Source organism: Rhinocladiella mackenziei (genome assembly GCF_000835555.1).
Source record: "Rhinocladiella mackenziei CBS 650.93 unplaced genomic scaffold supercont1.1, whole genome shotgun sequence".
Taxonomy (NCBI): Eukaryota; Fungi; Ascomycota; class Eurotiomycetes; order Chaetothyriales; family Herpotrichiellaceae; genus Rhinocladiella; species Rhinocladiella mackenziei.
Genome location: NW_013550604.1, coordinates 2,737,677 through 2,765,622, shown reverse-complemented (window position 1 = coordinate 2,765,622; position 27,946 = coordinate 2,737,677). Strand labels below are relative to the sequence as shown.

At 50.6% G+C, this 27,946-nt stretch overlaps 9 protein-coding genes across 9 annotated transcripts; 4 read left to right on the top strand and 5 right to left on the bottom strand.

The window, feature by feature from the left end:
* Positions 1-33: 33 nt before the first annotated feature.
* Z518_00972 (uncharacterized protein) lies at positions 34-2,076 on the top strand (the record flags this gene model as incomplete). Its single annotated transcript, XM_013421573.1, has 3 exons — positions 34-142; positions 200-764; positions 816-2,076. 3 exons carry the CDS (start codon positions 34-36, stop codon positions 2,074-2,076), a joined length of 1,935 nt encoding a protein of 644 aa, XP_013277027.1.
* A 705-nt stretch (positions 2,077-2,781) lies between these two features.
* On the bottom strand, positions 2,782-4,233 carry Z518_00971 (UV excision repair protein Rad23; the record flags this gene model as incomplete). Its single annotated transcript, XM_013421572.1, has 6 exons — positions 2,782-2,997; positions 3,057-3,797; positions 3,853-3,932; positions 3,989-4,061; positions 4,115-4,162; positions 4,216-4,233. The coding sequence occupies 6 exons, from the start codon at positions 4,231-4,233 to the stop codon at positions 2,782-2,784; spliced, it is 1,176 nt and encodes a 391-aa protein (XP_013277026.1).
* A 482-nt stretch (positions 4,234-4,715) lies between these two features.
* On the bottom strand, positions 4,716-5,815 carry Z518_00970 (uncharacterized protein; the record flags this gene model as incomplete). Its single annotated transcript, XM_013421571.1, has 3 exons — positions 4,716-5,255; positions 5,320-5,675; positions 5,725-5,815. 3 exons carry the CDS (start codon positions 5,813-5,815, stop codon positions 4,716-4,718), a joined length of 987 nt encoding a protein of 328 aa, XP_013277025.1.
* Positions 5,816-6,371: 556 nt separating this feature from the next.
* Z518_00969 (aminodeoxychorismate synthase) lies at positions 6,372-8,819 on the top strand (the record flags this gene model as incomplete). The annotated part of the gene is made up of 1 exon (XM_013421570.1): positions 6,372-8,819. The coding sequence occupies one exon, from the start codon at positions 6,372-6,374 to the stop codon at positions 8,817-8,819; it is 2,448 nt and encodes an 815-aa protein (XP_013277024.1).
* Positions 8,820-9,575: 756 nt separating this feature from the next.
* Z518_00968 (uncharacterized protein) lies at positions 9,576-14,831 on the bottom strand (the record flags this gene model as incomplete). Its single annotated transcript, XM_013421569.1, has 1 exon — positions 9,576-14,831. The coding sequence occupies one exon, from the start codon at positions 14,829-14,831 to the stop codon at positions 9,576-9,578; it is 5,256 nt and encodes a 1,751-aa protein (XP_013277023.1).
* Positions 14,832-15,459: 628 nt separating this feature from the next.
* On the top strand, positions 15,460-19,604 carry Z518_00967 (uncharacterized protein; the record flags this gene model as incomplete). Its single annotated transcript, XM_013421568.1, has 3 exons — positions 15,460-15,622; positions 15,671-16,200; positions 16,275-19,604. The coding sequence occupies 3 exons, from the start codon at positions 15,460-15,462 to the stop codon at positions 19,602-19,604; spliced, it is 4,023 nt and encodes a 1,340-aa protein (XP_013277022.1).
* Positions 19,605-19,626: 22 nt separating this feature from the next.
* Z518_00966 (uncharacterized protein) lies at positions 19,627-20,165 on the bottom strand (the record flags this gene model as incomplete). Its single annotated transcript, XM_013421567.1, has 2 exons — positions 19,627-19,926; positions 19,983-20,165. The coding sequence occupies 2 exons, from the start codon at positions 20,163-20,165 to the stop codon at positions 19,627-19,629; spliced, it is 483 nt and encodes a 160-aa protein (XP_013277021.1).
* Positions 20,166-20,444: 279 nt separating this feature from the next.
* On the top strand, positions 20,445-24,125 carry Z518_00965 (uncharacterized protein; the record flags this gene model as incomplete). Its single annotated transcript, XM_013421566.1, has 1 exon — positions 20,445-24,125. The coding sequence occupies one exon, from the start codon at positions 20,445-20,447 to the stop codon at positions 24,123-24,125; it is 3,681 nt and encodes a 1,226-aa protein (XP_013277020.1).
* Positions 24,126-24,813: 688 nt separating this feature from the next.
* On the bottom strand, positions 24,814-26,524 carry Z518_00964 (uncharacterized protein; the record flags this gene model as incomplete). Its single annotated transcript, XM_013421565.1, has 2 exons — positions 24,814-24,909; positions 24,986-26,524. 2 exons carry the CDS (start codon positions 26,522-26,524, stop codon positions 24,814-24,816), a joined length of 1,635 nt encoding a protein of 544 aa, XP_013277019.1.
* Between the last annotated feature and the right edge of the window lie 1,422 nt (positions 26,525-27,946).

Genomic DNA, 27,946 nt, shown 5'->3' with positions numbered 1-27,946 from the left:
AAAGACATATCCAGCAAGGTGACTGCAACAAGAATGTGGCGGCTCTTGTACCTCTTCTTGCTTTTTGTTCGCGTCTATTTTGCGTTGTGTCCCAGTTACCTTCATCCCGATGAAATCTTTCAAGGCCCCGAACCTATCGCGGGTATGCGCCAATGCCGATGTTGTGCATTGGGGGACGCTGGCTGACTGTTTTGGGCAGGATATCTGTTCCCTTATCCTAACCATCGCACCTGGGAATGGACATCCTCCCACCCCATTCGCAGTGTCTTCCCTTTGTGGCCGATCTATGGCTTGCCGATGACTTTGCTGAAATGGATATGGGCGCAAGATGAAGATGGCCTCGTCGATCCCTCCACCATATACTATACTCTCCGCCTTGTCATGTTTGTGCTCAGTTTTGTCCTTGAAGATTGGGCCATTCATGATTTGGTTCATTCTCCTCGACAGCGCCGATCAGCCATCATATTGGTGACTTCTTCATATGTTACATGGACTTTTCAAACACATACCTTCTCGAATTCTGTCGAAACAATTCTCGTATTATGGAGCCTGGTGGTGATAGAGCGAATCGTGGGTGAAAATGCAAGTGCTTGCCACAGAAATAGCATATTTGTCAGTTCGCTGACTTTCCAGCAGAAACGAACCGCCATCGCCTCCAGCTTCGTTTTAGGATTTCTTCTTGTTTTGGGAACTTTCAATCGAATCACTTTTCCCGCATTCGTCGTGATACCCGGCATTCAATTGTTGCCACACTTTTTGAATAGGTGAGAAGATTATCGTTGGTCTGCTTGCCCCCAGAGCTAACACTCCGCGAGACCCTTTTGTTTTCTTGCCATCACCCTTTCCGGAATTTTCTGGACCCTAATCGCTGTCATTATTGATACGGCTTACTACTCTGGCCCTGCAGCGACACGGTCATTTGGAGCCTTATACTACCATGTCCGCAATGCCCCCGTAATCACACCGCTCAACAATCTGTTGTACAACACCCAGACCAGTAATCTTGCCGAACACGGTCTGCATCCGCACCATCAACACCTCCTAATCAACTTACCACAGCTTCTTGGGCCCGCACTGATCCTTCTCATGTCTTCGGCCTACCCCTTTAACCTTGGCGTCATCAAGACCATGTTCAGCAATGCCAGGCTCGCCTCTGCCGCCGCGGGAACTCTTCTTCTCAGCATCATCCCGCATCAAGAACCGCGCTTCTTACTTCCCACCGTTCCTCTTCTACTCACCTGCATCCGATTCCCTTCTTCCGATGTTTTGTACAACACTTTCTGGGCTTGTTGGGCCATCTTCAACATCGTCCTGGCCACCATCATGGGCATCTACCACCAAGGCGGTATCATCCCGGCCCAACTCGCCATTCCATCCCTGATTACCCAATCCATCAACATCACACACTCAGATGCCCACAATATCGAGGTCTTCTGGTGGAAAACCTACCCGCCACCTAACTTCCTCCTGGGCACCGAACCTGTCCACCCGGCGACCAACCGCTCCCTCAACATCGCCACCGTCCCCCTCAAGGGCTATCCGCAGAGTGAACTTGTCTTCATGCTCATGCAACACATGCCGACCTGCGACCCGTCGCTCATCGAGCGACTAGTCTTGCACAAAGAGAAGACAGACGTGTTCGTTGTGGCGCCGCTCGCGGCATGGCGTCTCAAAGCCATGGACCAATTAGCCCCAGTTTCCAACTTCAGCTTTTCGATCGGATTCAACATGCCGCCTGTCACCCTGACTATGACGAACCTGGCAACATTCAGGAGACATGTCAATCTCGACGACATGGATTTTGGGGACGATGGTGTTTTCGAGACCTTGAATCGTGTTGTTGGTCGAAGGGGCCTGGGTGTTTGGAAGGTTGATCTCGTTTGTGAGCCTGTTGAAATTGTAGACCGGCATGGAAATGAGAAACAGAATCACGAGGAAGCTTCTCAAGGTTCAACGTCGAAATTAGAACCTGAGTCGACATGTCAGTCGGACGCTATATCTACGTCAACCTCTACTTTAAACCCACGAGGTACAACTTCATTGACGCGTATCGCGAACAAGAGAGAAGAATTATAGCGCAAAAAAGAGGATTCACATGCGCAAGATGGAACGCACGAAATTTCAAAGAACACACTGTAAGGATCAAGGACCGTGGAGACGACTCAGGGAAAAGAAAGTTGGATCTTGACCGTGACCATTATCCCCGCCGAACCATGAAAATTCGATGGATGATCATGATGCCGACCGCTCTAAGCTCGCCGAGCAATATGGCCTTTGGCCTCTTAATGCAGGAGGGGCCTGGACCTCTTCTCTCAGCTAATGTAATGCTATGATGGAAACGATTAGGGCAAATTGACTCAATGTATTTGAATCAAGACAAGAGTTGGAAAGGGGTTGCTGAGTGGCAGTACGCACATATCTAGGCAAACACTGAATCGAATGAAATCGAAATGAAATCATCCCATCAGCCTTGCTTCTCCCGTGAATTTTCTCCTAGCCTCCTTTACTCACTCCCACTTCCGCCCTGATGCTCCGAAATGCTCGTGTTGAATTTGCTCGTTCGATTCGCTCGCTCGCCAAGGAAATTACCCACCACGTCGCTGATTGATTCCATTGTCCACATCTGAGCCATTAAACCCGTCACCGACGTTGATATTCATTGTCTTGCCACCCAAAGTATGACCCAGCATGGCAATTGCACTTTGTTTTCAATCTGCTCACCTCCCAGAACAAAGTGAGTCATGGGGGATGCAAGTATCAGGTATGCGGTGTTTGGTATGTTCACTGTTGGTCATCATCGTCGGGCTGCTCGAACAGGAAGTTGGCTGCCAACTCTTCGTTCTTGTCGCATGCGAAGTAAGCCTGGATGACTTGGTCACGAGAGAACCCCAATCGACAGAGACGTTCAATAGCATCACGTTCCTCTTCGGTCACGGAAATGTTGACCGCGCCAGGTGGAAGAGGACCATGTTCACTCATACCATCAAGTCCAGTATCCTACCAGATCAGTCAGTAATGCTTAGAGTACGACAAAGAGTCCAGCATGCATGACGTACCTCGGCGAGGAGCTGAAGAAATTGGTCCTCGTTCTGGCCGATCATCTGCGCCAGTTGCGGATTTGCCTCGGCGAGTTGCTGCAATACTGGCTCAAGCATGGCCGGCTGTTGCTGAACAAGTTGCCGGAGTTGTTGGAATTGAGCATTGTCTCGCAAAAAATTCAAATCCGCTGGACCTTGAGCACCAGGATGTTCCGCTCCACCTCTTGCAGCACCACCACGACCCTGCTGACCAGCCTGAGCTGCAGCTTCGAAAAGGTTGATTGGTTCGTTTCCGGAAGTGGTGACGGGTTGGGGAGCAGCCTGGGCCGCGGGAGGACCGGTTGCCACGGGAGGAGCCTGTGCACCACCTGCTGGAGCTGCTGCAGCTGCTTGACGTTGTTGGGACTGAACATTCTCTGGAATGCCACCAAGAAGGTATTCAATGGCTCGGTCAGGGTTGTAGAATGCGGCGCGGAGAGCACGATCAATCTCAGCTCTTCCAAATCCCATGGCTTCCATCTCACGAATGGTCGCTTCATTCTGGTTACCCATAAGGAACGCCGAGGGATCATTAAAACCAGGTGCTCCGGCAGCCGGGGCTGGGGCTGGAGTCCGAGCAGGAGTCGGGGTGGAGGGCTGATTTGAAGGAGCGGTGGATGGATTGGACGGAGGAGCAGCCGGTGCGGCAGGGGTCGAAGTTGAGGCAGAATCAGCAGGCGTAGCAGGAGGTCCAGGTTTGGAGGCGGGGGCAGTCTTGGGCTGTGTATAATAATGAATCACCAGGCTTCACACCAAAGGACGTTCGACAACACACCTTGTTGATCATGCAGACAATGAACCCCTTCTCCTCAATCTTGTAGGCCTCGACGGTCATGGAATCGGCGAGCACCTTGCCTAGGGAAAGTCAACACGCTGTGTATATTTTTCAGGGAATGGGATAGCTTCCTGACCGGAATAGATGAGCTTCTGTGAAGCTGCATCCCAACCTTTCTCTGTGGCAATTTTCTCTTTCACTTGACCGATCTAGGCGAAGCCGGTCAGTCTATAGTCAAGAGCAGCGGACATCATCGTCATACGGTGTCAGTGGGTTCGGCATCGATAGTGAACTTCTGCTGCTTGAGATCCTGGAGGAAGAATCAGTCTCTGTCGCCGCAAGAGTGTGAGTTGATCAACTGACTCGGAATGAGAGCTTCATAATGCCCCGCGACACACCCACAAACGGTGTGGTATATTGTCAGACAAGGTTTTCTTGCGTAAACGGTGATCTGGTTACTGGTAGACCGGGCTAGACAAAAGGGAAGAGTCGCACGGTGACGGTCAGGAAGGAAAGGAATAAGAATAAAGCTGGAGGGCGACGAAAAGGTAGAAATGCGCGCGGTGATCAAGGTACCCGGAGTTGTAATGAGGGCTTTCACTTGGGTGGACGCATGACGAAGGCCTCCGCGCCTGCGTTTTTGGAGGGTGGCGGCTTAGCAGTGGCTGCCTTCACGTGCGCCAAGCGGAGCAGGAGTCATGTGATTCAATTTTGAGCCCCTATGTTTGGCGTATGATCCGGCTTACGAGAAAGCAAGAGTCTCCTTAGTTTGAATTCACTCTCATGGTCGAATTTGCGGGAAAGGCTACCTCGAACATTGGGGTTTGAGGACATGTGTCCTTCAGGAGACTGGTTCAAATTCCTCACGGACTAGGTTCGCTGGCTTTGCTTTTCCTTCTTTTCGGTTTTGCTGGTCCTTCCGGCAATGTTTTTGGGCCCTTGGGTCCCGCGGTGGGATTGCTGGGTGCCGAGGGAATTGCGGAAGTCGCCCGAGATTGACCAGGAGTGGCCGCGCTTGAAGGAGGCAGTTGATCCTTGGCCTGACCGCTTGAAGCGTCCTTGGACTTCGAAAATCTGAAACTCCCCGGCTCACCAACCAAAGGCATGTCATCCACGTATTCCATGCCATACTGCAAAGTCATTCGGAGAGCATCCCACGCTGTCCTCGTACTGTTGTCGGTATCTTCATGTGGCTGAACAGACCCGGCTGGATTCTTTTCGGTCGAAGATGCTTGAGTATCTGGTAATGGTGTTCCCTCTTGGCTCTGCTGAGAAAGGCCGGATAGAGCCCGAGTGGTCGATTTCTGCACTGGCTTGTGGTATGTGTGGCCATGAGAGGCCGAGAAAAATGACAGATCCGAAGGGGCAGAAAAGATTTGATGGAGAGCCGAGACCGTGTTCAACTGTATCACCGGTTACCTTTGACACAAACTAGAAGTGACCGCGGAGTCCACGGCCAGAGCCTACCATGCGATATTTGAAAATGCTAGCGACCGGAGGAGCTTGGAATATCACATCATTGACAATGTAGTAATAGCCCAAGATGGTGACACCGCTGTCGCTCTCGCTCTCTCTGTTTTGCTTTCGGATAACCCAAACATTGGATTTCTCTGGACCGTTGGGGCCATCAAACATGACCTTTTCCTCGAGAGGATCATGCTCGACCACATACTGGATCCCACGTTGGTGACGTAGGTTAGCCTCAAATTTGGCTCTCGTGCCTAAGATCTCGTTTTGATTGGGAGTGCCGGCCCATTGGGTGAACAGCGATTGATTCCCAGACACATGATCAAAGAAAGGGGAGGTTGCAAAATAAAACAACACTAGGGGGCCGGTCAGCTTCAACAGGCCGGGTGAAAGTCCCGCACTCACCGTTATTGGAGTGTAGAAATCCTCCATTCCAAGCAATCCAGTTAGGGTCGAAGTGCGCTTTTTCAGTCAAGTCGTCTTTGGAGTCCGTCATGGTGGATTTGATGAAGGTGGCTCATCTTGGGCTGGGACAGAAGATCTTCGGGCGCGTCTCCTAAATGTGAAACGGTGTGGAGGGCATGGTGAATGTCAACGCAGTATGTTCACTTTCTCCCCATTGATCAGATGCCGATAGATGGACGGCGGACGGAGTGGATGAAAGATGCCCTGAATGAGGATGGGATGTTTGTCCTCCAACACGTGACGGCGCGTGGCACGTGCAAGGCTGGCTTGGCGCCTTGCCGGCCAAACATAATTTTGAAAAGTTTCTCTTTTCGTGTCATTCCGAGATGTGAGCCTCTTTACCCTATCCCAAATATTGTCTTGGGTTTTCTTCCTAAGCATAAAGTAGTCATTGCGGTAGGTTTCTTTCTTTTCTTCCTTTTGGTTGATTCCTGTCAGGAGGAAGTGGTCCCGCAATCCGTCATTTTCCTCCGTCGAAGTTTGGAGTCTCTAGGAATAGAACACCACCGTCTTGATCTTATATCTCTTGATTTCTCATTGTCTATGTAACTGGCTTGGAAGGATTTCCATTGTCATTTGGCAATTCGATGACGGCCCGAGGATCAATTCTGTTCGTCGACGCTTACGATTCCTTTGCTGAGAACATTGCTGCTCTCCTTCATCAACAACTCTCTGTTGAAGTGATCTTGATCAGGATTGACTCTGACATTCCAAGTCAATTTCGCCTCTCCCATCAGGAATTCTTTTCTAGCTTTGATGCTATTGTTCTTGGGCCTGGCCCGGGGAATCCTCAAGAAGAATCCGATGTCGGCCTGTTCAACCAGGTCTGGGAGTATGCCGCAAAGGACAATATCCCTGTGCTCGGTATTTGTCTAGGTTTCCAAAGTCTCTGTGCTCGGTATGGACTCCCTGTGGTTCGGATGGACCTACCTTGCCACGGCCACGCAAAACAAGTATACCATGCGAACAAGGACATCTTCACGAAATCAGGAGATATCCTCGCTACCAATTACAACAGTCTGGGCTTGCGATTAAAGGATGTCAAGCAGGATTCCACACCGAGAAGGCCAAGTTCTTCCGGGTCTATCGATAGCGATTCCTTCACTCAAAGTCTTCAGTTCGCCACACCAATTTTTTCAAAGTCAAGACACGACGGACCGGGATTTGGCCCCGCGGATAACCTCGACGTTTTGGCCTGGGACAGGGATGAATGGGTGATGGCTGTTAGACATAAATACTACCCGTTCCATGGTCTCCAGTTCCATCCAGAGTCGTGCAAATCGACCCTAGCTTGCCAGCAAGTCATCAGACAGTGGTGGGAAGCCGCTAAGGCACATAACAAACTATGCAGATCACACCCATCAATTTCCACGGGAAGGCGGCGTGATGTCAGTCAGGCAGACCCCTTAGAACACAGGAGCGCAGATTTCAACTCTCTGCAAATGAAGCTGGCCGAGCTCGGGAGGGTATGCGGTGGAAAAGTGATACGCACAACAGTCCCTACGACCTCGAGGGGCGAGGAAATTGCTTCCTTATGTCACCTAATGTCGCCCTTGCATGCTTCCGTTATGCTGGAATCTACCAAGAATGGACGGTATAGCATTTACGCGTTTCCCGATGCCACCAGCTTCCAAGTCGAATACGCCGCAGGTCAATGCAGATTGATGCAGGATCAGGCTCTCATGGGCAGGTTTCGAGTCAGACGAGAAGAAGTAGCGACTCTCTTGGAATCCTTCCTCTGCAGCAAAAGTACAAAAGATGATAACTCCAACGCTCCATTCCGAGGCGGATTCATGGGATTCTTATCCTACGAATTCGGTACCGAGTCGTTACATCTTGATGTTCCCCCTCGAACTGGCCCGGAGCCACGCACGCCAGATATCAGCCTTCTTTGGGTAGACCAGTGCATTGTAGTCGACCACCAAACTGCGTCGGCACATATTCAATCGATCAGAGAGAATGGCAAATTCTGGGTTGAAGGAATGGTCGCTCGTGTCGAGAAGATGAATCAGCCCAAGACATCGAGCTCAGAGCCCACTTTTGCGGCCGAAAAGCGAGAAGACGCAATGCTCCTTCGTGACACCTTATCCTCCGCTACATTCATGCTCCCCGACCACGACGAATACATCTCTCAGATCCGCGACTGCCAGTCCGAGTTGCTCGCCGGTAACTCGTATGAACTATGCCTGACGACCGAAGCAAGAATTTCCACCCCAGCCACTCTCCCATACAGTTCCTGGCTCCTGTACAAGAACATCCAACGCCATAACCCCGTCCCCTTCGCCTCGTATCTACGTCTCAACAAAACGACCGTCCTGTCCTCCGCACCCGAGCAGTTCCTCTCCTGGTCATCACGCACATGCACCATCGACATGATTCCCATGAAGGGCACAGTGAAAAAGACACCTGAAATGAACTTGGAAAAAGCCACTGCGATATTGACCTCTGCCAAAGAAAGCGCCGAGAATCTCATGATCGCCGACCTAATTAGGCACGATCTGTACAGTACAGTAGGCCGTGATGCACGGGTCGAAGTCGTCAAGCTATGCGACATCGTCGAGGCCGAGACCGTGTTTTCTCTTGTCTCGCATGTTCGCGCCCACGTACCCACACCTGTACCCGGACCCATAAATTGCGATCGAAAGCCCAAACATTGGCAAGAAATCATGACGCGATCCGGTATCAAAGCGCTCATACAGACGCTCCCGCCTGGAAGCATGACAGGCGCCCCGAAGAAGCGATCGTGCGAGATCTTGCACCGTCTTGAACAACGCGATCGCGGCGTCTATTCTGGCGCCATTGGATACATGGATGTCGGCGGAAATGGAGCATGGAGCGTGTGTATTCGCACAGCGTTTTCCAATGATGACAACGGCGACGATGATGGCCAGGCGAATACGGCAGAAAAGCAAAAGACACAGACATGGCGCATTGGCGCGGGCGGCGCGATCACCGTGCTCAGCGACGAGGAGCAAGAGTGGGATGAAATGATGACTAAGCTCGACAGTGTCTTGCGCGGGTTTCGATTCGAATGAACCTTTTTCCCCGTTCGTTTCGGAAGAGCATGAATTTTCGGGCTGGAATAGCATATTGTAAGTTTGACACCTCGAGTTCCGGGATGTGAGCATTGTCGTACGGCATTTCTTTGGGTATGTCTGTCAGATCACAGCATGTCAGAAACGGGGTACGGTTTGATTCAACATAGCATCGCAATTTATATTTGGAGCAGGATGCATTCAACACCGCGCACCGTGTGGGGGTTCACTTACGAAGAGGTCCTGGCAAAATCTAGGATTCACACTCTCTATATTTCAACATCGAGGGTCAAGAAGGCGAGGTATATTAAGAGTTCCAGAGTAGACCCTATCTCAACGCATACACATGTTTCATTTATGTCGTGAATAGAGGAGAATGGTTCTTTTCCTTTTCGCCTAATTCTAGTCTCTCGTCTCATTGTCTATCGTTCTGGAACTGGCGTATTCTAAATCCCCGATGAACAGGATCCTCTCTCAGCGTAAGGGAGAGAAAGGTTTTGAAATCCATGAGATGCTTTCTATCCAGGCCTCCGTGTCTAGTGGAGGAGAGTGTTCCGTTCTCATACCATCTCATGTCCTTTATCATCGATAAGTTCCCGGAGTAGTGGGAATGAAATAATAAAAAAGGAGCTGAAAAGGTCAACAGCCCCAAGAAACCCAACAGGATTTTCCCCCGTGCATTCCCGACGCCGTGCTTTACACGCTCAGTTCAATCATCATTCAATGTAGAGAGAAGCTCAACGAGATTTGAAGACCTCAAATCTCAACAAGTGGCCCCTGTGTCGTTTGTGCACCCGTTGAAGATCCCTTCCCAAGAACTCTCATGACTCGCCTGAAATACTGTGCCACAAACCCTTCAGTGTAGAAACTGTGATTGGAGCTGTGATCGGCGACCAGGTTGTGCGCCAGCTCATGGCAAAGGATAACCCACCAGTACACGAAAGCATCGGCATCAGCGTCTGTGCTCCCTGCACCAGCGAGATCCCGTTCGTGGAGTTCCTGGTAGTATCGATAGTTGCAGAAGATGCTACCATTACGGTTGAAGGCGATTGTCTTGCCCGACATTTCGAAGAAGATGTTCAAGGTTCGTGGTTCCAAGCCAAAGATTTCACCTACGGATTTCAGCAGGGTGGCGAAATCAGCGAGGCCGGAAGAATGCCGTTGCAGGAATGCCGGAAAACTGCTGACCGAGGAAGGGGAAAGATACATTTGGATGCCGTGTTTGATGTCGGCCGCAAACGTCAAGCCATGAGCAGGATGTTCGTCACAATAAGATTTGGTTTCAGTGAGGACATTTGTTTCCCCCCGAGTGAAAAGATCAGACGAGTTATGGGCGCGAGACTTCTTGACTGCACTCAGGAGATTTTCGCGGAGTTGGTGAGGTGCGGTGACGGAGTCACTAGGTTTCTGGTCGCCACTTCGTTCATCGTACTGATACGGCGGAGGAGAATCTTGTTCCCCGGTTGTAATGGTTCCCTGTGGGGCGCTGGCTGTTGTCTCGTCGACGTTGTGGCCAAGCAAGGACTGAATGTGACGGTTATGACCAAAACCAAATTGACGTGACATATTGGAGAGGAGGTTTCGACCATGTCTTCGAAGATCATCCCCATCCAGGGGGGCAACATTCGCGTCGAGATATTCTGTGGAGGAGCCTTTGTGATCTGGTGAATCTGGAAAAGCACCTGGCAATGGATTTTGCTGAGCTTTTTCTCTGGCGGCTTGTTCTTGCGAGGCTCGCCAAGCCTTTTCTCCTTCCTCGGTGCGCTTCTGCTGTTCCTCAAGTTCTTGTTGTCTCTTATTTTGGGCCAGTCGCACTTCGGCTGCCTTCTGCCGCAAAATGCGAGAAACATTGAATCCACGAGCGCGTAGTTCAAGCAGGTCTGTCTTCAATAACATTTCGAGGGTAATCGCAGAATGTAGTTTCGGCCTCGCGAGCAAGATATGAACCAATGCCTGGCTGACTTGATACAAATCTGGTTTCGCACCAGTGATCCACAATGTATACTCGCGATTAACTTGGGTCACAACAGCCGTGCGCTTCTCTGTATGGCTGACATTTCGTCCTCGCAATGATCTCCGGAGGGAAATGGAAGACACTAACCGAACTCGCAAATTCTTCTCCAGCCACTTAGCATCATGCTTGATCGTGTCCGGGGGTTGTTCATGCAGGAACAGCGTTGATCTCTCCAGAATCTGTTTCTGCAATTTCTCCGCCGGCTTTTGGTCAGGCAATTTTGGACCATGGCGAGCTGCTTCCTCGACTAATGAACTCAACAATGGCGAGCCTAGGGAATAATAGAAATCCTCCAAGGTCTCTTCCTGAGGCGCAGCAAGGATATTTGTCTTGAACAGGTTATAGTTTATATAGTCGTCAATGATGATGGCATCTTGAGCACCGCAAAGTTGAAATTCGCGAATTCCTTGTGACTCTTCCTCATCGAGATGATCAACATCATCCCCGCCACCGACGGCTTTCTCTGCCGAAGAATGAGCTGGAAGTTCTTTGCTTGCCAGCAGAAACGGCGCTTTTTTCATTTCTCCCCAAAGCTCCCTGTTTTTCCTCAGAGTTTTGGCACTGTCGGCCATGCTGCGCAAGAGCGCCATGTACTTTTCCACACTGCGGAATGTCGCTGAAATACGTGCTGGCTCTCTGACAAGGATCTGTGCAATTTCCACCTTCGAAGGTTCTTGCTTTGAACCACACTTGATGAGGAATGAATTTCCTTCTACACCAAAATCAACATAGTGGAAGATCTCGCCAAAGACATCGTTCTCGCCCAGGAAGCAATTTCTTGGTGACGTATGCGTTACAGGAGCTGATCTCTCTTTGTTCTTCGCAAATATTGGTACGAAATTCATATCAATCAGCTTGGGAATGTTGGTAGCATTTATCTCAGTCAGACGCCCAGCCAAGTATGTGAAAATATCCCGTGCATCTCGGGACGTTGTAGGTGGTCGTTTTCCAAGGACGTCGACACACAGTTCCATTGGAGGATTGAATCTCACACCGAATTTCGCTGCATGTGGTACCCAGTCGCGCTTCAATATGTCAAAACCAAGGAGAGCAGCCCCTCCATCGGCGAAACATTGGGTAGAAGTGGCCAGTTGATCTGGCTTGTTCTCCAGGGGCAGGAAAGGCACCGTAATGCTGGAATAGTCGAATGAGCCATATCCGCATGCATGATGATGAGATAAGAAGTAAGCTAGAGCCCTGTCTCGAAGATCGAGATTGAAACTCGGACCACTCTTGCCCGCGTCAGCCATTATTTCCACAAGCTCCTTCACCACCGGTGCAGTCCTGAGGCCAAGGGTACTCAAAAACTTTCCTTCTGGACTAGTGCTGCGATATATACCTGGCCAGGCCAAGACAGGGAGACCAAGGTCGCGCAGCTCTGGACGAGGTTCAAATAGTTCCCCGACTTTGTATCGCCTCGGGGAATCGCTCTCGTCTTGGCCTTTCGTCTGCCTCGGGCAGATCGGCGTGCTTCTAAGTTTTTGGACATCGGCACCCGGTATGTCCTCACGTACTGAGGCGAGATAATGAATCAAATCAACATGACTCCACTGAGGTTTCGAGCTGCCCGCGGTCTGGGTGGCCTTGGAGTCCAAGTCCAGAAGTCGCTCGAACACAACGCCGAGTTCAACTGTCTTGCGCACCCCCAGGGCGACCAAGAACTTATCCTTGACATTCGCCAGGCCTTTGATGGTTGCCAGATCATCAAACAACTTCACATGTGGAAAATACGAATCCGACGGTGTCTTCATTCCAAATTTGGTCGGAATGACAGTATGTTTGGCGAGCAACTCAACAAGAGCCGTCTTGGATGGTTGATTCAGCGAGTCCCATTGCTTGGACAAAATTGGTAGAATCTGGGAGCTGAATTCAGCGGATTTGGTTATATCTTGAGTCTCTGCCAGAACTTGACGGTTTCCACATTGACCGATCAGCCAGCGGACCCAGGCAACAAGCTGAAGTTCTTCCCAGCCCAAGCTCTCCAAATTATGTTTGCTCATGCTTTTGGTAAACTTGAATGGCATGACCGAGGGCGGTACAGGTAAGTCAACAGGAGTTCTGCTTGGATTCAGGAAATGCCGGATTTCCCCAAGTTGCAGCAATGGGCTCGTGTTTGCTTCCGGTGCAGCATCATCATTCACAACTGCAACTGCCAGGAGATTTGAAATTGTTTGTTTGTCAAGCTGCCCACGAGTTGACTGCGTGGTAAGCCATCCAAGAAATTCAGATACCTGAGACGGGGTAAGAGGACTCGATTCAAGTGCCATTTTGATGTCCGAGACCGTTACTTCTGTTATGAGGCCGAAATCGACCAGTTTGGCGACCAGAACATTTGCCTCCGACGCGAGTTTTTCAGGCAGAATTGGAATGCCTCCCATGAAGCTCATATCCTTTGGGGCGATGCGGACGTTATGAGTGGGTAATACTCCACAAGTTGAAACCACTTCAATTGAAGCTTGTCTATTGCATGTCCAGAAGGCATCCTCCAGCAGCTGGCCAATCGAACTGGAAGGTGTGGATTCCCGGAAAGTGAAGTTCTTGAAAATGGTGATCGCCTCATCGAGGAATGGATTGATATCCTCTATGCGAATCTTCGGCCGACCATTTGCTTCTCGTTGAGACTTTTCCTTGATTTCTTGCATTTCACAGGACCAGGCTATCCTGCAAACAATGCCTGCCGCACGGAGCATTTCCATATTCCATGTCCGGACATATCTTGCATTCAAATCAATAGATTCTCTTTCTACCGTGGGAATGACCGACGGTGCCGAAATGTGGGCACTCAAACCTGTTGTCTGATGGGTGGGAAACCCGATAAATATCCGGCCTCCTCTGCTCGGAAGGACGGTTCCAAAGACGTCTCCGGCAGCAGATGCTTTGGCGAGACTTTCATCTCCAACATAGGGAGCGGTCAGGATGGCGAGTTTTGTAAATTTCGGAGGTGGCTTCTTGGTGGCACGTTCCAATTCTTCGTTGAACTTCTGGCCCGTAAACGTCTTGATAGTCGCTGTGTTGACATTCAGAAACACGGTCGCGGATACTTTGGACGCAAGAAGGTCTGCGTCATTTGAACGATCGATTTTCATCTCGGACTGACTCTCTTCCTGGACGGTCCCTGCCAATCGTGAGAAGAACTTGCGAAGAGATGGGGCGGTATCTCTATTCGTAGAGCGTGTTGTGTCTTTCGTGGCTTTCCATCCGATGATAGCCATCCATTCTCCATTAATCTGTGCAACTTCTTTGGAGACCTTGGTTACTTTCACGAATCCTTCGCTTGTCTTTGGCTCTACATCCCGAGGAATTGCCACCTCATAACTTGGCGACGTCATTTTGTTCAAGGAGAGGATATTCCAGTCGTCCAGCCAGAGCTCGATATTCTCCAGACCAACGAATGTGAGACTATTTGCCAGAAACTGTGCCAGAGGGAGAAGCGAAGGTACTGGGGAAGTGGTATCTCGGTAGTCTAGCACGAAGTTGGTGTCTGACGTTATCTCGGAGTCTGGAAGCTGTAGTCGTCTTGTGAATAACGAATTATTCTTCCAAAAGAAAGCCATGGCTTCCCGGCCGGAGGAAACGAAAGGGGTTTCGCAGTCTGCGAATGTCGAGTAGAAACCAACGCCAAAAGCACCAATCTTGGTCTCGTCGGGATTTCCTTCGGCGATCCGCTTCAGGCGATTCCAGTCATTTTCACTGAAAGGAAGCCCGTTGTTCGTGACCACAAGTCTCTTCAAGGTATGGTGTTGTACAGTATGCTTCAATAGGCTCGAAGACGATGTATGTGCTGGTAAGGGGACAGTGGCAGATGGTAATGTATCAAACTTGATTTTTATCTTGGTTGCTGAGGCGTCTGCTGCATTTTGTAGCAGTTCTCTCAAAACAGTCCATTCCCCCGAATATCTAGCCAGTACCTTGTCTATCAATGCTCTTGTATTAACCGTGACAGCCTCCTCGTCCGCTCCTGAACGGAGAGTACGTGCGCGGAGTGCGTCGAAATCCATAGTAGTTGAAAGATGGTGACGTGAAACGCGATGGAGGAGGAAGATTTATTCAGGTTCGGGATGAAGAACGGTAGATGTATGCAGCAGGCTGCCGTATCCTCCTCCGGTTAGTGATAGGCTCACAATATAAATCGATCTAGGGTTGAAGTTGAGCCCCGGTGGCAAGGAGGGTTATCGAAAGACAAGACGTCTCTGCGCTGGCAGGGAGGAGAAAAAGGTTGAAGAAAGTAAGAGACACAAGAGAAAACTAAACAAGTTACTCGGAAAACCAGTCATCACTACTCACGAGGTACTCCGTACCGAAATCCCGGGAGCAGAAAAGGGGATGAGGAGGGAAGCGAAGCTCCAACGAGGCTGACATCGACGGAGTTACAGGCTGTTAGAGGGGATTTGAGCCTTGCCGTGCGTTGAGGCTGCTGCCTGGCTGCGAAATCACGTGCTGCTTTCTCTAAACAGCGTGGGCTTGTCCATACAGTCCATCGTTCGTAATTGATATCAACGGATTTGTCTGCCCTTGCACCTCTACTCGCACGCCTGAATGGGAGAATCAAGATTTTCATCCTGTCCACTTAAATGGTGACAGCTGGAGGAATCCAACCCAGCCAATTCTCCCTGTCGCCATGTCATTATGGGGTATAACCCTTTCCTGCCCACCGCCGGTGCAAAAGTCAACGTTCAATGTGTCCCAGCGGGCCCGGTCACCCCCGATCGCTTCCAGAAATTCATCAAGTTGCTGCAGAATTGTGCGATAGTCAAGCTGAAACTGGTCGAGTTTTCATTGTCCCCTCAAGGTATTATGCTCGAAACCCTATCCTCCGCTCCGGGCTGATTTCTCCTAGGTACCTCTGCAGAATCAGCGTCGGAAGATGGCTGGATTTTCTACGATATCTCGGCCAACCAAGAGACTGCCAGGCCCCATCTTTTCCCGTTCGAAACAAATAGTCGATGCCAGATTCTGTTTGGAATTATCGATGGGGAGAGGATTGGACCTGATGCAGCATCAGTTCTTCAATCGATCAACATAGAATTTCCCCAACTAATCCCTTCGACTCCTGGGCTTCTTGTTCGTCAATTAATTTGCTTCAGCAAGACGCCATCGCTTCGAGCCGATTCTGGTATTGTATTCATACCTGATACCAATGGCGACAATGCTGCTCGTGACTTCATGATCACAGTCTCGAAACAACTTGCGGACGGCATCAATAGGGTTATCGATGACTTCAGAGACCAGCCCATCAGTATGGTGCCCGGCGCCGGCTCACAAATCCTCCGGCGAAATGGTAACACACCGAATTCTGCAGAAGGGACGTCTACTCCGGTGTCAGCGAAATCCCAAAGTCCGCTGCCGTCAAACGAGGCCGAAGCCCAGGTATGTCGTGGATTTCGAACACATCTAAAATTCAGTGGATGTCAACTCGAAGGAGCACTTCTAACTTAACACAGAGCGACACATCTCGAGGACGCTTCAACATCATCCAAGGTATGTTTCATCTCCAAAGGGGATTGTGGAGCGAGGCCTTGAGCTCGCTTTCTGAAGGCGCAACCATTGCTCAGAGCGGCCATGATCATCTTTGGCACGGGAAAGCGCTTGAATGCCTCCTAGTGTGCATGCTTTATTTATCATGGTCTGAAGTATGGTTCGCGGTCCCTCCGGTATGTCGTTCTCTTCCGAATAGAAGCGGTTCCTTCCAAGCAGAAGTGGCGCCAAACTCGGGCGATTCCCGTAAGCTACTTGCTCAACTGATGCCCCCGATGGTTGAAACGGTCCTGGAACTCTACGCAAAGGTGTCGAATTTAGACTTGGGCGGACCTTTACAAGATGTCCTCAGAGAATCTCGCATCAGGCTTGTAAATTTACTAGTCTTCGTGAAACGGGACGGAGGCGTGTTGAACCAGCAATATCTCGATCGACTTGTCTTGGGCAAAGGCGACATCGTCGATACGCAAAAGCCGCTTGGAGGGGAGCAAGTTGCGATATCCAAGGCCGGACTGGCCAACATCCTGATTGAAACGCTCCAGGCATCTCAATCAAGCAATAATCCATCGCATCAAACATCTCTCCTGGTCGCTGTGGCCAGCAGTTTGTCCACTCTAGGTTTAGATCGCAAGCATGCATTCTACATGAAGCAACTGATGCGACAACTTGCTCCCAAATTGATTGAAGCGAGAAAGGTCGGTGCATCTGAGGTCGGTATCCACCCAGCAGCTGGACTTCCACCTATCACCCCCGCTCATCAGGGTATTATTCCCGAGATGATGGTTGGCACCAGGATCATGTTGGCCCTTGCCGCTGCTGCATATGGGGCCCCATTGCCTCCCATTCCTCGCGTACGGGAAAGGATTCCAGCAGACTTGAATGAAATCAATGAAAATCTTCGAATATGGGCTTATGAGCATAGTTCTGGAGATGCCCTGCTCAAGCTGGAAATGCTACGGACTTGTGTCAGTGTCTGCGAGGCTTTGCCCGATATTTCGGCAGGCCTGCATTTGACATCCCATATCCTGCGCGGAGCGAAGCAAGTTGTGACCATGCCGAAGCCACCAGCCACCATTGTTCCACTGATTTCTGCAGAGGAACAAGCACGTTTAGTGGATAGCATCAAACGCGCCGTGTCAGCGGCATCGCGGATGGGTGAAGGTGGATGTCGAGCTGAATACTGGGACGATTTTCTTGTCCGGGATGTCCAAGTATTTGAACGAGACACATTGGCTAAGCTCATCCCACACAAGCCCAGTGACCTTTCCGTCCGAAGCAGTGGGCTCGTTGAGACGGTTCGAGATCCTTTCATTTACAACCCATTTTCGAAGGACGAATCGGCCATTGCCGACCCTGTTCTCGTGGCTGGAGAGTGGGCTACCTTTGCTGTCCTGCTCCAAAACCCATTGGAAGTCGAGGTCGAGATTGACGAAATTCGGTTGATTACCAAGGACTGTAGCTTCACACCTTCACCGCATAGCATTGTCTTGGGCCCTTTCTCGACCCAAATGTTCTCCTTGAATGGAACACCTACTGAAAGTGGTGATCTTCAAGTGGTTGGTTGCAGAGCCAGGATTCGCAACTGCTATGAACAGGACTTCCTTATTTTCCGCGAGGACTGGAAGTTCCCATTGGTTCTGAAGCAGAATACCCTTGGGAGAGTTAGATTCCAAAAAGGCCAACCCGGAAATGCTGAAGAAAATCCGAAGCTTCCAGAGCTCCCATTCCCCCCTCCAAATCCAAGTCCCTTGAAGTTGAAAGTCATCAGCGCTCAGCCACGACTTGTTATCGAGCCCAAAACCCTTGGAAAGTCTGCAATCATGTTGCTCGAAGGAGAGAGTCGTGTCTTCGAGCTACGCCTGGCCAATGAAAGCATGACTGTAGCCGCAGATTTTGTCCTGGTCACCACTGAAGATTCAGTCACCGCCAGGCTACAATATGCGCTATTAAACAAGGATCTGAATCCAGCGGAGCTCTACGAGATCCAAAAGCAGCTTGCGGTAAATCCAGCTATAGAGATTAGAAGCTCTGATCGAAGTGTATCGACCCGAATTCTAGAACCAGGTCGAGGCGTCGATTATACGGTTTCAATCTTCGGCCGACCAGGCCTTGTCGACGCCACCGTGCAGGCGGACTACGCATATCTGGGATCGCCTTCGTCCGAAGTCAAAGGAACTTTCTACACTCGACAGGTACGATTTCCTATTGCTGTGACTGTCAATGGCAGTGTTGAAATACCACGGTGCAATGTCTTGCCCATTCACAGCGACTTCGTGTGGAATTCCGATCGTTTAAACGGGGCACCAAAGGTGGAGAATCTCGTTGAATCTCGGTCCGCCGATTTTTCCAAGCTCTCACGTTGGCTCAAGACCCGACCGGAGGCAACGGCGTATTGCATGCTGACCCTGGATCTCCGAAATGTTTGGCCGCAGCCTCTCCGCGTCGACATCCAAGTTCGAAACCGGGACCCGAGCCCCGATTCGGAAAACCAGTCTTGGACTGATGCCTGTTCAGTCCACGAAATATTGCAGCCTGGCCACGTCAGCCGAGTGGTACTGCCAGTCCCACGACTATTTATCAAAGATCCGCACGCCCCTATCCCCAATCTGGAGACACAGAAACAGTTTGTTGTAACGTCGTCCAAGCTGAGTACAGAAGCGGAAGCAGCAAGTAGGGAGTCATTTTGGTATCGAGAGGAGCTTCTAAAATGCTTGCGAGGCTCTTGGAAGGAGGAAAGCTCCGGCAGACATGGAGAGATCGATCTCAGAAAAGGGATCAGGCTCAGCCCACGAATGGTCGACGTGCTCAAACTGGACCACATTGACATTGAATACGGCCTCAAGTCGTACAGCAATCCACCGATCGACAATGATTCAGATACAACCGTGAAACAGATTGGAAGGTCCCATTTCTTTTTGCAAACCGAAACATTCGCGACCTTGTTGGTCATGATACATAACCACACTCCAGATACTCTCCAGTTGCTCCTTCGCCTCCAGCCGGCTCTTCGACATCAAACACACAACATTGCCCTGGACCTTTCGAAGCGGTTCGCCTGGTCCGGTGTCCTCCAGCGTGCTTTACATCCGCCTATCGAGCCAGGAGGCACTTACGTCGCTGAGCTGGGCATTATCGCGTTGGCACAGGGCGACTATGAGATAAATGCGTCGGTAGAGGAGATCAAAGGCCGTCGGACACATATTGCCGCAAATGCCGCAAACGCCGTCGGGACAGGCACTGCGAGAAGGATTTGGCATGCTAGATCTGCATGTTTGATCGATGCCGGGGAAGAGTAACAGCTTTGCCGAGTGTCAAATCTTAAAGCACAGATAGAACAAGGTCGATGATTTGCAGAAAGACCTCTCGGTCCGGGTCGGCCTTGACGAGGCCAAGTCCAAGCATGAGAGATCTAGTCTCCTCAGGCGACTTTGTGGCTATAGCATTTGCGATCTGAGAAGCGTATAACTGTCCCATAATCTCACGATCAGCGCCACCGGCTCCGAGAAGATTTCGCGGCGAGAAACGAGCGGGTGGGAGAAGAGCATCTTCTCCGGAGCGATTGGTTTGGAAGTAGGGATCTGAGTGGGTTGGATTGTCGCTCAGCAGCGGCACCGTGACCTGTTCTTCCGGATAAGTATAGATCGAGAGAAATGCAATCATGTAGCAATACGTACCCATTGCGACAGCCTACCATTCTGAGTGATCGTGATCATGATTTTATCTGCAAAGGACACACGCATCACGTCCGTTTTGACTCCATTCACCATGGCGGCCGTTTGCTTCGTAGGGGCTGGAAAAGGGATTGTTGCTTGAGTTTCATCCATATTTGGCGTGCCGTAATCTTGCGGCAGGCCCATACTCCATATTTTGCTTGAGAAGTGGGAATGAAAGACGACGTTGGATGCGAGAGGTTAACATCAGGCTGAACACGTGACCCGCAAACTGAACTCGGGCTTTCACCGCCTTATAGCGAGGCCAAAAAGGCATCCCGCCATTTTTCTGCCGGGCAGATAATGTGCTTCAGGGCCGAAATGGCAAAATGCAATTTCACTTTCTGCGTGGGGCGATTTTCTCTATACCTTGTGGTCTTGAGGGACCCTTGAGATGTCCCAAGGGCTCAATACCCAATTCAAACCATGCCACGCTTCGTGCACCGCCAGCGAAAGCACAAGGTTCGAGCCCGTGAACCATCCGCAACCTCGTCAATCCCACAGTCCAATCAAGAACACATCATTCCGCTGAGCAAAGCTGAAAAAGAGGAAAAGAGGCAGAAGCTGAGGGAAGAACTGAGAGCCCAGCAACCTAAGATATCAAGTAAAAAACAAAAGCGGCTAGACAAGTATATCGAGAACAAGTTGAAGAAGGACGAAACACTTGACCTTCTGCGGAAATTGGAGAAAGCGAAGGAGAAATACGATACCAGCACAACCTTGCAGACTTCGAAAACCTTAGGCAAACGGACTTTCGTCGAATTTGCGACCGGAACCGGACCCAGAAACAAGCTAGACTCGAACCAGGAGAGGGCCCCCCGGGAAAGCGATGGCTCTGATATTGAAAGCGAGGACTCATTTGAAGCTGAGAATAGAGAAGCGTTCGCGGAAGTCAAGGATCAACCGGAGGAAGTGAAACAAACACAACCATCGACAACACAGGGAAGCGGTCTTGCACGGCCATTGATGTTAGACGAGAATGGGCTTCCGATCATACCATCCAGAAAGAGCAGGAAAAGAAAGAAAGCTTCGGACGAAGTACCTGCTGAATTGCCCTGGGAAGGGTTTGACTCGGAACCAAGCAATGTTGAGTATTCGTCGGATGGGGGGGAGGATCTGAAGGAATCCAAACCGGAGGACTTGGAGTCTGAGGCATCAGATTCGGAAAGCGACGAAGACTCAGGGCTGGATGATGAAGATTCTGAGAATAGTGCATCCGAGACCTCTGACGGAGAGACCCTTGAACCTAGAAAATCGGCCTTTAAGGCCTGGGCGACCCAGCAATTGAATCAATCAATGGGACATGTACCGTCTTATACAATAGGAGAAGGACAGCTGCCACCGAAACCCAATCCCTCGCCGTCGAAACCTCAGATCGTCCCAGCTACCAAACCCGAAATTCCGGCCAAGCCAACAGAGACTGCGCCCCACCGCAAGGCGTACAGCGTGCACGTCGAACGAGCACATGAGATCCAGGAAGGTCGGCTACAGCTGCCAATTCTACAACGAGAACAAGAGATCATGGAGGCGATCCATAACAATCCTGTCGTCATTGTCAAGGGTGATACGGGAAGTGGAAAGACCACACAATTACCCCAATTCCTGTTTGAAGCTGGCTACGGTTCTCCTGAAGGACCAACTCCGGGTCTGATTGGCGTTACTCAGCCTCGTCGAGTTGCCGCGGTCAGTATGGCGAAGCGAGTAGGGACCGAACTTGGGCAGCACGGCGACAAAGTGTCATATCAAATCAGATTTGACAGCACCATCTCAAGTAACACGGCTATCAAGTTCATGACAGATGGGATCCTGTTACGCGAATTGTCCCAGGATCTTTTGTTGAAAAAATACTCCGTGATTGTCATCGATGAGGCGCACGAAAGGAGCGTTAATACTGACATCTTGATTGGAATCCTCAGCAAGATTGTACCGGCGCGGATAAAAAAGAACCAGTTCAACCCAAATCCGATGCCGCTCAAACTGGTCATTATGTCCGCAACACTCAACATCGGAGATTTTTTGAATGAGAAGCTTTTCTCCACCGACGCGAAACCTCCCGTTGTGGAGGCCGAAGGACGTCAGCACCGTGTAACGACACACTTTGCACTGAAATCCAGACCAGACTATCTTGAAGAGGTAGTTGAAAAGGTCCGACGGGCTCATCGAAAACTCCCGCGAGGTGGCATCCTTGTCTTCCTCACTGGGCAAAACGAAATCAGGCAGGTTGGTGATCGATTGAAGGCGCTTCTTGCTCCAAGAGGTGATTCTGGTGACCGGTCCACCCTCCCTCGGGTGCAAATTGCCGCGAGTGAGACACCTCTTGAAACGGAAGATTTTGACTTGGGCAACTTCAAGGCAATCCAGGAGCAAGACGATTTTGACACTGACATTTTAACGCATTCCGAAGATGAGGCTGAGGAAAATGAGTTCGATATTCCTGACGATGAAAATGAAGATGAATCAGCACCAGTCGAACATACTTCGTCGACATCGAAGGAACCGTACACCTCCGTCCACATCTTGCCGCTGTACTCACAACTACCCACAAATGAACAACTGAAGGTCTTCGAACCACCTCCATCTGGATGTCGTGTGGTCGTACTCGCAACCAATGTTGCCGAAACAAGCTTAACGATACCTGGAATCCGCTATGTTTTCGATACGGGCCGCAGTAAGGAGCGCAAGTACAATCTTGATACGGGAGTCCAGAGCTTCGAGATCGACTATATCAGCAAGGCTTCTGCTCAACAACGAGCGGGTCGAGCAGGACGTACTGGACCGGGCCATTGCTGGAGACTCTACACGTCGGCCGTTTACGAGCGATTCTTCCCCGATCATGCTGAACCGGAAATTCTCAGAACTCCCGCGGAAAGCATAGTTCTGCTGTTGAAAGGCTTTGCTTACCCTCGACCAATCGCGGAATTCCCTTTTCCGACCACCCCAGCTGCGGTAACATTGAAGAAGGCTGAGCAACTGTTGAAAAATCTAGGAGCATTGACGAGGCTTGGAAGTATAACGGAAATTGGCAAGGAACTTTCGATCTACCCACTACCTCCTCGCCTAGGCAAAATAATGAACGCTGGCATTAACGACCTCAGCATGATCTGGCACGTCCTCGCTTTGGTGTCCGGCCTAGCGGTCCCAGAAGTCTTCATTCCCGAAGCACAACTCGGTCTGACAACACCTCAGCAACAGGACGGGGAAGTCTACACTCGCGAGAACCAGCAGGACGACGACGCCCGAGACAAACGACGACAAGAATATGGCCGTGCTCGCGCAACCCTGAGCAAAGCCGATAAGACCTCTGATGCGATGAAACTTCTCACTGCCGTCTCGCTGTACCTCGATGCACCCGACAAAGAGCAACTGTGCCGCGACGTGTTTCTCCGCCCCAAAGCCCTGGCCGAGATATCCCAGCTGCGCAGCCAACTTGAAGCTCTTCTTCGCGCCAACAATCGATACGTTTCTGCAGAGACCATCTCCAAATCACGCGCGACGAAGCTGACCTCAAGCCGTGTCGTCAAACGGCTCAACGCGATCGCCGCAAGCGGGTACATCGACCAAGTCGCCATCCGCTACGACAAGGTACCCAATCCGCCGGAGCTGATGGCAAAGCCCCGCCGCGCCATCGACGTTCCCTTCTTGCCCCTCATCCCTATCCATGGGAAAGCCTCTGCCTCAATCGTTGAGCGGGCGGTATACATCCATCCTTCGTCCGTACTGGCGCGGTTGTCCGTGAAAGACCTGCCCGAGTACATCGTTTACACGCACCTGCAGCATGCGCAGAGCCACACAATCACTTCCGCGGCTGAGATTGAGACTTCCAAAATACCCCAAACCCGCATGTTGCCGCTGACGCCAGTGGATGGAGCCCAGCTAGCGCATCTTGCGCACGACACTGCGCTTCTTGAGCTCGGCAAGCCAGTCCCCAAGACAAGAGTCGAGGATATCCCTGGCACGCCGAGGAGGAGAGAGTGCTGGGTCCTCGTCGAGCTCAGAGGTGGTAAAGAGTCCGGCGGATTTGGATGGCCACTTCCCCCGCTTAAGGTCAGGCAGGTGCTGGACGTCAAGAGTGCTACGGGGTGGAGGGTTGAGAAGGTTCTCAGCTAGTCGGCTGTGCCATCGGATTGAAACATGTGTTAGATGAGATGATATGTGGCATGACGATTATATATAAACGAACTTTCTTGGAAAGATTAGATCGGAAGGATAGGGGGAAAGGGGTCCGAATGCCATCGCAACAGTTGTTTCGATCAGAAATTTAATCATTTACTTTACACTTTTATTCACACTAACCGTACAAATTGCCATAGACTCCCAAAATGTTTATCGGACTTATGATGAATCGACAGGAGTCGAAGCCTCCAAATTAGATCTGGGTGAGGTGAGGAACGTGCTCCTCAGAGGGAGGGAAAAGGCCCGAAATAGGGTGCATTTGACGGGGAGGCAAGAATCAGCGTGCTGGGAGGGTTGCTCAGATTCGGACGGGCGGTCCAAGGCGGAAGGCTTTGGATATCGAAAAATCAGATCGTCAAAGTCGTCAAGGAGAAGAACACCGTTGGGTTCAGTGTGATATGATGGTTTGTCTTGGTTTGGTGGAGTTGTTGTCGGTTCGATTAAAGGATACTGTGGTGTCTAGTGGTGGTTGGAGCTGCAATAGATCAGAAACATAAGACATATCGGCCATCGATGCTAGGCTAGTAAGGCGGGTGAGCGGGTTGTTAGCTGCTTTTCTGATTCTCAACCAAAGACATGATCAGGGATAACGTCCGGGTTGGGCTGTAAACTCCTTTGCAGACTATCTCGTATCCCACGACTGAGCGGGCATTTCAAATGGTCGATCCATCGTGCCCATCTGCGGATTCGGCGACGTTGAACTCGTTACTGTTTGGGTCTATGTCACACAATTAGCACATGGTTCGTCTCACGTCCAAAAACAACCGAGATGGGAAAGGGTCTTCAACACTTACATCACTAGCCTGGCTTGAAAGCCACTGGTTAACATGGACATTGGGGGCTCCCTTCTGGCCATTGCCCAGTTCACTGGGCACATTTTCCATGGGACTCATGGCCGTCCAGTGCGAGTAGCGGTCATTTCTCCCTGCCGTACTGCCGTATTGCGATTGGGCGTTGCCGTTCTCGCCCATCATTGGTGTCGCGCCGCCCTGCGAGAGATTCGGTGAGCCATTTCTGCGGCGTCGGCTGCGGTAGAACAACAATGCCAGGCCGCCGACAATGGCGATCAGGCCGAGGACACCGCCGACGACGCCGCCGACGATCGCGCCCGTGTTGTTGCTTCCATTGTGGGGAGTTGGAGCAGACGACGTCGTCGTTACTGCGCCGCCGGTTCCCGTTGTTGATGCCGTCGCGGAAGCGATGCTCGATGTTGTCGGGTCACAGGATGCCTCGAGTGCATAACCGCCGCCTTGATTTGAGAAGTCCGTGCGAATTGCGGGCGCCATCTTGAACTGGTCCCGCATATAGTCTGCGATGATGTAGTTCATGGTCAGGTACGGGATGCCCCAGTCCATGACATAGCCGTCACTTGTCGCATTGATGATCGTGGAGATCAGATACGTGTTGTCAAGGATTTCGTATTCGCCGTCATCGTTGTAGTTTCGGGGTAGGTAGAAGAGTTCCTCGGTGGGAATGGTCGTTTTGTATCCGTTGGAAAGAGCCACTGTCAAGTTGCCGGTCGGTGGGTTGGATGTTGGATAAGTCAGGTATGAATCGTTATATACACCGTTGGTGGCGGTTTGGAAATTCTCCCATACATTTTGTGGGACATATAGTACTCGCTCGGAAGGTTGGAGATTGACTTGGAGGGATTCGGATGAGTTGGAGAAGAGGTTTGTCGAGCCGGATTGATCTTCGTAGGACAATTCCGTGATGATGACGCACATTTCACAAGTGTCCTGTGAGTCAAAGGTCGTTAGGTCTCCTTGAATTCGAGTGCTGTCGTAGCCGCCGATGACGAGGGAACCGTCCACTGGGTGATCAATGGAGCGACTTCCAGCCCAAAGACCGAAAACAGTTGATGGGGCTGCCCCAGATTCTACGGCAATCTTGAGGAAGTCGGAGCTAGATCCTAAGGGCAGAACACCTTGCCCACCATAGCCTGGTTCGTCATAAATAGCAGGATAGCCGTAGATGGAAGCATTTCCAAATGTCAAAGTATCGTAGAAATGAACGAACGATAATGAATTGGGGTTCTCTTCAATCGTGCCGTTCCATTGACCTTCGGCAACCTGGAGAAACGTACTGGATGTTGAATAGTCGAACACCCCACCATATTGACCAATACACGTAGTATTATACTCGGGAGCGCACTGCGCTTTGTTGACAACATAGAGAACATCATCCGCAGTACTCGGTCGGAGTGAAATTATCTGAGGGGGAGTTCCCATTGATAGTTGAAACCCTCTGTTGATGGCTTTCTGGTCGGTGGTAACCGTAACATTTGCCCAAGGTAAGTACATGGGAGGTGCCCCATTCTGGCACAGCGACATTGTGCTCACTGCTCAATCAATGGCTGGATGGGAGAACAACACAAGTCGCTTCGCCAGATCTGGTATCACAGATGTAAAACAGAAAAAAGAAATATGCGAAAGGAAATCAGGATCTGAGGAAGGGAAAAAAAAAAAAAAAGGCTTCAAATCATGGGCCAGGTCTGGGGAGAGGGGAGGTATGAAAGAAAATGCCTGGTCTGATTAGTGGAAGAGGATATTTGGGAACCTGTAAAGTGGTTGCATTCGATCAGCCGAACGGCGCCATTCAGCCTAACGGTTACTGAAATTAAATCAGTGCGCCTTCATGCATTCGGTATTCGCTTGGCGGAGAAACTATGATGACCGAAGCGAGGCCGAATAGATGAGGCTTTCCTGAGTTGGGACCTAGAAGAAAATTGACTGGCATCTGCAGCATAAGGGCTCTGGTTCAGCAGATCCTTGCGAGAATATCTTCCATTTGCAGCCATTTGATGACACTGCGCAAGCATGTTTGAAGATGCGATTCATAACAGCCAAAACTAAATACGAAAATCCCTTTCAATTTTCCGAGGGGACGGTACCCGAATGAAGCTGTGATATGGTAGATCTCCGTTAATTCTTATCAAGTCAGGCTAGGTTTTGGGTGTTTTGGTGATGAGCCGGTGGGTTTGGCGAAAGCTGATCGAGGCTTCAGACTTGTGACCGAAGTTGTGACATAAGAGCGAATGGTTTGGATGATCCCATATAACTGGAAAGGGGATGGCGAAAATAGCGTGAGATTCTGTATTGTTTATAGAAGGGGGGGCTGAATATAAAGTTGGGACGAAGTGTTGAGGAAAGAAATAGTGATGGTGTGGTCATTCCATGGGCGAATCATGCTAAAGGCCGAAGAGCGAGTCGTCTAGGGATTGGTTCGGTTAGCGACATTTTGAACGGGGGGAACAATTTCGGGAAAGGCAGAGAGAGCGGGAAAAAAGGGGCCTTGCGGGTAGTCAGACGGCAAAGTTCAGGCCGGGCATCATTAGCACACCAGCCACATGACGATAGTGTTGATCTGGTGCGTAGAGACAATTCCGATGAAACAGGCCAACTCCACTAGCCGAGTCAACGGCGGGTTGTAGACTATCGCGCAGGAATCGAAGAGAGATGAGACGCGAGAGGGGAGCGATGTCATGATGTGCTTGGTAACAGGTATTCTCCCGGGGCTTGGCATATCCTGAAACAGACTAGCGCGCATTCTTATTTCAGCCCCCATTCAACGTGGTTGACATCTCGTTCTCATTCTTAGAGACTGACTTACGCACGGCAGATATATCTTATTGTTGAGAGGAATGTTCATGATCTGTGCCGGAAGATACCCTTCTCTGCTCCTCGTCTTCTCAGGCTAACTCTTCGTCTGGGCATTGCATACCCACAGAAAGAGATACAATGACATCGTCTCTC